The sequence below is a fragment of the Olea europaea genome, unplaced genomic scaffold (genome assembly GCF_002742605.1).
Source record: "Olea europaea var. sylvestris unplaced genomic scaffold, O_europaea_v1 scaffold2809, whole genome shotgun sequence".
Classification (NCBI taxonomy): Eukaryota; Viridiplantae; Streptophyta; class Magnoliopsida; order Lamiales; family Oleaceae; genus Olea; species Olea europaea.
Genome location: NW_019246582.1, coordinates 60695 through 70463, shown reverse-complemented (window position 1 = coordinate 70463; position 9769 = coordinate 60695). Strand labels below are relative to the sequence as shown.

The 9769-nt window shown below is 33.9% G+C and overlaps 2 protein-coding genes across 2 annotated transcripts; one reads left to right on the top strand and one right to left on the bottom strand.

Moving 5' to 3' along the window:
• Positions 1 to 622: 622 nt before the first annotated feature.
• Positions 623 to 3094, bottom strand: LOC111384012 (xyloglucan galactosyltransferase XLT2-like). The gene is made up of 2 exons (XM_023008223.1): positions 1176 to 3094; positions 623 to 1017 (listed from the first exon to the last, which is right to left on the bottom strand). Exons 1-2 carry the CDS (start codon positions 2631 to 2633, stop codon positions 808 to 810), a joined length of 1668 nt encoding a protein of 555 aa, XP_022863991.1. The 5' UTR covers positions 2634 to 3094; the 3' UTR covers positions 623 to 807.
• LOC111384010 lies at positions 2750 to 7906 on the top strand. Its single transcript, XM_023008219.1, has 3 exons — positions 2750 to 2834; positions 2943 to 3062; positions 7671 to 7906. The coding sequence occupies exons 1-3, from the start codon at positions 2750 to 2752 to the stop codon at positions 7904 to 7906; spliced, it is 441 nt and encodes a 146-aa protein (XP_022863987.1).
• Positions 7907 to 9769: the final 1863 nt, after the last annotated feature.

Genomic DNA, 9769 nt, shown 5'->3' with positions numbered 1-9769 from the left:
AGCTTATGCAATAGACAAAGCCTAGGAGTTGTTATATCACTATTAGACAAGTACATTGCATTAAGAAATAGAATAAATAATTTTAAAATGTATAATTGATTATTCTATTCAAAAGATGAGTTATTTATGGCCCCCTCTTGATTGTTTTCTCAAAGTCTTGCTGCAGAAACAGTTTCTGATTATAAATCCAACAAACCAGGGATTAGTGATTTAAGTATTTAACTTGATAAAAATTAGTTGAAGTGATTATGCTATACAGCTAACTGCATTTTGTATGGTGAAGTAAGTACTTTTTAACAAGTTGATTGCTTCAACAGTGTACGTTGAATAAAAAGTAAGAGAAATTTAGGAGTTGTTTGACAAAGTTTTTAATAAATAATTTAGTATATTTTGATAAAAGTCGATTAAATATATAGTAGAAAAGTTAATAAAAGTTGTGAATTCCTTAAAATATATGATTAAATTTAATTGTTTTACCTTGACCTCAATTTTAACTACGTTCAAAGTTATTCGCGTATCTGTACAACAGAGACCGCCACCCAAATTTAGACACCATGTGTTGTAAATAAGCAAAAAACAGAGAAGCAAAAACACAAAGGTGTAGAGATGATTAACACATGGATGCTGCGAATTTTCAAGTATATTCCATTGAAAAATTCTGTACAGTGCTCATACCTTTATATACACAATCCCACAACAAACTAACCGTAAATATTTCCTAAAATCTATTCACAATTTATGGAAGGAAAATATTTACAATGACTAAAGAATAATATCCAGAATATATGAAAAATAGACTATCCTTTTTCATCCTTGAGTGATGTATCGGAGCAGCTTGTAATATGGACTGGAGTTGTATTCTGGGCTGTTTGAATGGGCTGACTGTGGGCTGGATGTGTATTGTGTAATATATGTGGTGGCAAGAAACCATAACAGAATTAAGTGCTGGTAAAATGCAACCTCTTCGAACCATTTACTCCTCAATGTCACACTAGGAAAATCCTTTTCTATTTTGATCTGTAAGTGCAAAAACGATTTTTTACCATATTGTGTATTCTGTAATAGAAATATAGGTACATAAAAATGTGAAAAAGAAGAGGAAAAAAGGTACAAATGGCAACATGAAATTTGTGTAGTTCTAAGGTTTAAGTTTTTCTTCCTATTTAAGTATTTACTTCTTTATCAGATGCCGATCGCTTTTGCTCCATAAACCTTCTCAAAACTCCGTCCATGGCTATATCAAACGCGTCTTTAACACTCCCCAAATCCGCATTTGAACTTGAATACAAAAACTTGGGCATGAAATCGATAATTGTCTCTCTCATTTTATTCACCTCCTCTCTACTGTACCTCTCCAACACACTTCTAATATCAGTACCATTTCTCACTCCATTATTATCAATAAACACAGAATAAGCCTCTGCTGCTCCTGGTAAGTGCCATTGGTACTGATCTTTAAAACTTCCCTCCCAAAAGTATACTGGAATTGCACCAGACAGCATGCAATCAAATGTAGACCTTCTTGTGAAACCATCCCCTTTTGGCTGCAAACAAAAACCCGAATCAAGAAATGTTTTGAGAATTACTGGTGCACCATCATAACAGTGTGTTACTGAACAATCCACAAGCCTGCAGAAGTCTGATTCATTCTTGCAATAATTCATTAACAGCCCTCGAAAATCATTCTTGAAACTTTTACGCGTCGCACCAACAAAACAGAAAAGGCTTGAGCGTTTTCTGGCCCGGATAAAGCTCTGCCATTGCTGGATATCAGATTGGGATCGAGGATGGAATGCTGTAGGATAAGGTACACTGAATTCTAGTTCATCCCACTGACTTCTCTCAACAGTTAAATGCAAAACATTTTTCATCAAGGGCATGTAAATGAAGCTTGTTCCCCATTCAGTGTCACTGTCGTGCAATCTTCGAAAATCCCAAGTTAATCTGCCTAGCATGATGAAATGATCAGAGCCATTGGTTCTCTTCCAGGATGGTTGATCCTTAACCCAATTCAGCATGATCAAGCTATGTCGATCACGATCTTTTGCAGTGTGATTGAACCACAAATACTTCCCAACTGCAAGTCCCACATAAAAAGGAATGTAAAAGGCTGTTGCCTCATCTAGATTTCTTGTTCTACACTTGTAACTCAAAATCCTCTCGTGGTAAATGACTTCAGCCGCATACATCTCGGTCCAGTACCATGCTGGAATAAGATTTTCAGGAACTATGCCATCTAGGCCAGTGGCACTGGGGCCAAAACCTCCGTTTGACACGGCACTGCAGTACTTGGAACTCCATGGCCAAGGGTCCAAGTCCTGGCAATTTTCAATAAGCTCTTTGTTTAAAACCGGCGGAAGATCATAAACATATACTGTTCCGAATTCACAATCTTTTTCGTGTGAAGGAGCCTGAAAGTTGTCCTGGATTGCTGGTAGAGTCGATGGCCATAGCGAAGCCCGGTTCAAGAATACTACAATCAGCAACTGTATGAGTATTGTTAACACAATCCATGCGCAGTTTTTCAGAGAAAAGAGAGATTTGATTAAGGAGAAGGTACTGTTTCTGAGGTCCTGTGTATTGGATTTCTTCGGCAAGTGATGATCGGAATTGCTAAAACTGGGCAGCATCATTCATCCGTTACATTGAGGACAAGATTTAAATGATATTCATCTAACCCTCTAAGACTCAAATTTGCAACAGAAAACAAAATTGAGAAGATTGGTTTAAGAAGGGTATCCAGGAACTAATGGATTCCCTCGCACAGAGCCAGGTCAATGTAGGAATTAGCCGGAAGATAGAAATATGGTACTATTTTTGTCGTGGCAAGGCAGGTTTTAATAAGACATCACGGATTTGTTAATTAGTGTTTGTCAACCTCAAAATTTTGTTATAAATCAGTAAATATACGAATAAGAACTTTGATTATTTCTCTTAATAAGATCGATCTTCTAAAATGAAATCTCAAAATGGTATGGATCCATTGGTTCAAACGAAAAATCAAATTTCAAGATTACTAACAAACCAGCAATCATCCCAAATTCCATTGGCAAAATATGGAGGTCAACTGTGTTGAATTGATGGAGAAGCAAGCAGGTGGAGTAATTTCACAAGCAAAAGCAACCTGGCTAATATATTACTGTAAACAACTCGGACAAACCATATAATTTGGACTTGGCACTTAGAACAATGATTGAAGGGATCAGAAAAGTCAATTCTACAAACCCCTATACAAGTTATTAAAGTTTGTCAATGGAAATAATAATTAATTTAATAGAAAAATAAATATGATGTGAAGCAATGGAAAATGAAAGCTTGATGTATGTGTTATTTAATGGGTTAAATATTCAGTTGTCAATGAACTTCCTCAAATATTTTTTTAATATCAAAATTTTTAAATATTTTCGAGATTCTATTGAACTTTTTGAAATGTTTCATAACTGCCATTTAATTTTAAAGTTATCTGAGCTGTTATTTCATCCATGACTTCGTCGTTTGTTGTTTTAAAAGTTAATAGACTTTACTGTGTGATAGTTGAAATTACAAGATAGTTAACATTTCTGTAATTTCATCCCGTCCGTATAAACCGTGAAGGATGGGATATTATTATTTATTTTGATAAATTTAATAGCAACTCAAATAACTTTTAATGTTCAATAGTAAGAGAAATATTTGGTAAAAAAAAAAAATAAATGAATAAATGACAACCATTTTAAAGTTCAAACAAAAAATGATTAAGAAAATTTGGTAGCAACATAGACTTTCATTTGTTTTGTGTCAAAGGCGGGCTTCGTAGTTTGGGCTCGGAGTGACCCAATCTATTAAAAATCAGAGCAAAATGGCTCGAACTGCTTCAAAGGTTGGTTCACCATAATGAATGGGCCGTGCCAATTTTGATTGTCTAGCTAGATGACCTTTGAAGATCGATGCATTTAGCGCGGTTATTTCAATTTCCCGCCCAGATGGCTCTCTTTAAAAATTCAAGTACGAATAATTTATAAAGAATAAATTTCTCTGCTGCAAATGCTTATGTTATTTCTATACATTTCACAATCTCATATCAGTCACACTATTTATTTTTTTTCCAATTATGATTTAATTTAAATGATATTAAATTCCAAAAGGAAAAAGAAAAATAAAGAGTTGGACGTAATATTGACAGATTCATGGACTCATTCGGTTTTTAGAAAGACTATTCAAGCCTAACCCGAACTATATATATATTTTTTAAATGGATTGGTTCAAACTTAACGAAATTGAACTAGGTCTAGTTGTAGAGGGATCAATCTTATCATCATACCCATTTTGACATCTTTACCTTCTAGACACTTTATATGCTATGAAGAATGTGTATTACCACCCCCCGGGGCACAGTTCAACTGGTGGATCAATCAGCATTGGTTTGCTTCCAGTGGCAAGGTGGACAGTTCGTTTCCTGGTGGGAACCTGCGGCCAAAAATTTGGTATGGAGGAGTCACTGTGGAGGAGGGTCTCTTGTGCGCAGAAGTGTACAGTCAATGGGGGGAACCTGTGATCCAGTTGAGGCATAACCCGCGATTTACCCCCTCCAAGGTTCTAGGGGCCTGGATCTTGGAGGTCCAAAATTTAGTCTGGTGTAAGTTGGGATACCTGGATATAAAAATAAAAAATAAAAAAAATGTGTATTGCCCCCTCATGGGGTGGTCGAGTTGGTAGAGTATATGAGTGCAAAGATTTTTGGTCACGAGTTCAATTCTTCCGACCAACACTTTCTCGATCGAGCCTATCGCATCGAGCTTACCTAGTGCGGTTTACCTGGTTAACGTGGTTTACAGGCTATTCGTTAGCTCGAGAGTTTATCCAGTGCGTACTCGAAGAGTAGTGGCTGCAGGTTCCTCTATCATAAGAAGAAAAAAAAATAAAAAAGTGCATTTAAGCTTGACTAAACACGTTTTAGCTGAGAAACTAATAAATCTACGGAATTTAACTTCAATGATTCAAATTTAGATCCACTTCATTATTGATTCATTAGATTATAAGTTGTTATTTTGAGTTGGTCCAATCCACCCCCCGAAAACTTAAGATTGCACTAAAGAATTATAAGCTAATTACAAGTATTCGTAAGTTCAGTTAACTGTTAAATAACCATATACAAACAGTACAAGTCCAACATAAACACTGGCACCAAGCCACCAACCATATTCTTTTCTTGACCCTCAATTGTTACAATTACAATTTTAGACTTTATTTAATAGTGTATCCTTAAGTTACAACGTTTGTCTCATAGAATATTTAATTGGTGCAAGCAACGTATGTTATAGTTTAGACCCTGTTTTGTAAAAATTAAAATCCAGAATATTTAATTTGTGATCAAGCAACGTATATTATAGTTTATCCCTATTGGTAAAAATTAAAATTTAGATTTTAATTAAGTCAAAATCAACAATTAATTTTAATCACATATTTTATAGGATCCATAACTTTTCAACCACATATTTCATCAATTTTTATCAAATAATCTAAATTTGCTAAAAAATTGATTTCAATCTCTACCAAATAGAGAATAATTGATGATACATACTTTAATCTAAATCTTAAAATTTTAATTAATTGAACGGAATTTCTACTTACTTTATATAGTACTTGATGTTTGTAAGGCAAAATCGCGATTTAAGGATGTTTAAAGCAAAACAAATTGATTTCGGACATTAAAAGGATTAAAAGAACGGATATTCAAAAACCGGGACTTGAACATAAGGAAAGGTGGCTAAGGCATTCAAGAATGATTCAAAGATCTCCACATGTCAAATGATATAACATTAGAAGACAATTGAATGCGGAGTTCAACATAAAAATGGATTGCAATTTTAAATTTTCCACCAAAAATTGAATGTGAATTATAGAAAGCCACTCGAGAATAAGAGCAGAACTCAAACCAACAAACTTTGATAGGCAATCCTTTGTGAATAAGACCATACAGTATTTTGGCACATAAGTTGTTGCGCTTAGACACCAATCCTTCATGCGTAGGCCCACCCTAAAAGACAACTTCCCGATTTGTTTTGAAAGGTTAAGTTTGGACGAATCAGAGTATCTTGAACATATTTTTAGATCTTTTTAGACTCTTATATACATTTCAAGCCTCTCAAGACCAAAAGAGGATCCTATGGCGCATTTTTTTTTTTTTTTTTTTTTGATAACCCAGGAACCCGCAGCCGCTACTAGCGACCAGTGCGCACTAGGTAAACCTGGGGGCTAGCACGAGACCCGCAACCACACCAACCGGTTAAATCTTCTCCAAGGAGAAGGCGGATGTCTCAAGCGTGGGTTGAACCCTTATCGAAGCCAAACCCAGTTTCCAAGGCCATGCCCTTTGCCAACTCGGCCACACGCTCTTGACAAAAGAGGATCCTATGGCGCAAAAAAAAAAATACACCACCACATATTATAGATCAATTCTTGAGAGTAAAAGCAGTTCTTCAAAACTTGGATGAATTTGAATAGGAAGAAGCGAACCCTTACCCCTTAGTCATTGAAAAACAATTAATCCTTAAAGGTCTTCTACTTGATGCTAGTACGGAAAATGGGCCCAGCCCCCTTTTGCTCGCAGCCACTGGGAAATTACAGGAATTTATAGTGTTAAAATCCTCAATTTTAAAAGCAGGTAGGAAGTGTTGTAAAATAATGATATAATTATTGATGATTATTTAGTATTATCATGATATATGGATAAATCTAATATATAGTTTAGAAGATCTATTTTATTCCAAATGTAACTTTTATTTTGGACAAAATATAGGACATTAGTTCATAGTAATACACAATTGAGTTTTAACTCTTTATTTCTTCTTTTATTCTCTCTTCACTTTAATTTTATAACACGATAGCTTAATTTTTCAAAGTTTGGAGAATGTAGTAATTTTTTTAAGTATAATTATTTATCACGTGTATCAAAATTAATTTGATAACACGTGAATTTTACGTTGGAATCATATTATTTCTGTCGAAATGATTACGTGACCTGCCTAAATTTGTTCTTTGATTCTGCTGCCCATTATTGCATAGACACACTCCAACCATTATTTTTTTTTTATTAATGTCATATCAGTGTATGAATTCATCCGATCTATGCTGTTCCATCAATTTTTTTTCAAGAGTTATTCATGTATTTTCTCAATTTATGTGCAAAACAGAAATTAATATCCAACATCACATCTTTCAATAAAATAAAATAAAAATTGTGTAATGATTTTATATTATTTCACATGTAACTATGTCTGTTGAAACAGTATTTGTCATTCAATTAATTATCACATTCTATTCTTTTAACACTAGTATAATTTATGAATTTAGTACTTTATTTATTTATTATAAATAATTTGTCCTTGCTTTCGAAGTAGCACAACATTATAATTAATATTTTCGAATAATATTATTTGCTCATGAAGAGCATAAATTATATTTTTTCAATATTTCAGAAGAATATTGACGTATTGATCTTGAAGAAATAATAATAAAATACGTGTTCTTGAAGTGGCATATGTTTAAAAGAACATATTATTTTAGTGTTTATTCTTGAAGGAAAACACGTAACTTATGTTATATTGATATTGACTACTTGATTAGTTATTATATGATGTTTAATCATATTTTTTGAAACTAATTATATTTTCTTTTACTTTATTGTATAGTTAATCGAATGGCAAATATCACAAAGCTTGAGTTTGCTGTACTTGACATCTCTGACAAAAATTATTTGTCATGGGTACTTGATGCTGATATCCATCTTATCTCAAAAGGTTTGGGAGAGACAATAAAAGAAGAAAATAAAAAATTCCTGCAGGATCATGCAAAATTACTCATCTTCCTTCGTCATCATCTTCGCGATGGACTGAAAATTGAAAATCTTACTGAGAAAGATCCATAAGTTCTTTGGAAAAAATTAATTGAAAGATTTGATTATCAAAGGACTATAGTCCTTTCCAAAGCCCGTTATGAGTGGATGCACCTTCGTTTGCAAGATTTCAAAACTGTTAGCTAGTACAATTCTGAATTGTTCAGAATATGTTCAAAATTGACATTGTGTGGAGAAAAAATCACTGATAAAGATACGTTGGAGAAAACTTTTTCCACCTTTCACGCCTCGAATGTGCTCCTACAGCAGAAATATCGCGAGCGTGATTTCAAGAAGTACTCAAAATTTATATCTTGCCTGCTTGTTGCTGAATAGAATAATGAATTGCTGATGAAAAATCATGGGTTATGTCCAACTAGTTCTGTACTATTGCCTGAAGCAAATGCAATATCAAGACAAGGACACGGACGTGGACATGGATATGGATATGGATATGGACGTGGATTTGAATGTAGACGCGAACGTGCACGCGGAGTAAACCATGAACGAAATAATCAACAAAGTTATCAACAACAAGGCAACAATTTCAAAAGACACAAATTAAATGAAAGTAGCATACCTAAAAGGGTACATGAAGAAAGTTATTTTAAATGTGGAATGAAAAGGCATTGGACACGTACCTGTCGTATGGCAAAATACATTGTCGATCTCTACTAAAAATCAATTAAGGAAAAGGGAAAAGTGGAGATAAATTTTGCTGACTATGATGGTTGTTCGTCAAAATCCCGCAAGCGTATGAGTTTGTTGTACAAGTAATAATCGTGATGAGAGAGTTATCGTCCCACAGGGAATAAGGATCAATTTTAGTATATTTGGTATATTTAATTCGTATTACAATCGAGGGAATAACTAAATAATTTTTATAACTAAAACTTGTGAAAATAATTAAATTTGGTTTAAAAATTCAAATGTGTAAACATATTGGATTTCCGACGCCATTGATCAATTCTTAGTTCTAATTCTCAACCAATAATAATTATCTCAATTTATGCATTTGCAACGATCCTATTTTTAGTCCAAATTCATATGGCAAACATGCATTGACATTTAGGATTATCATATAAGATCGCACATGCCACAAATATTATTCCTAATATTTATTGCCCATGTGTCCCAATAATAGTGTTCTACCTATCGTGAGTTTTCCAACACTACGAAAAAGCAACTTATTATCCTAATGGTGCGCAAACATTAAAACAATCTACTTATGCATATTATTGAAATCACAACGCAATGATTAATATAAAAACATAGGTCTCGAATTAAAACTAAAAATTAAACAATTTTGTCATCATCCAATTCGTGAAAAGGAATTAGCAAAACATGATGCGAGAATTAAATAAATAAAAGTGGAAGGAGATCACCAATTGACGGAGCATTATTAATTTTCCCAAAGTGAATCTGTCGTGGCCATGCTGTTTCTTCAAAATTTCCTTCAATTTGCGTGTTTATTTCTCAACTTTATGCCCAATTCAGCCGTCGCCTTTGTCCCCTAATTGGTGTGTAAATCAATCTCCAAGCAACTGCCTTTTAATTGTGTGTATCTCTCAATAATTCCCTAAGCTGCCACCTTATTTTTCCAACAGTAGCCACCCAATATTCTTTCCAAAAACTCCAATTCAGCTGCAATTTTTTTCCAGACTTGATTTACAATTTTCGGCCATTGTTTGCATGTTTCCTTAAATCCTCACTTTCCTGTCTTTTGTTGGCTGGTATATATATTTACTTAGCAAAAAGGCAGCCCTGTCTTCTCCAAACAAGCACAGAAATCATCCAATGTTTGTAGGTTTTCCCTCTACAATTTTTTCCAGCCACTCATATGCGTGTATGTATATATATTACAGCAGAAACAACCCTCCTTAAGCTTGTTGTCAA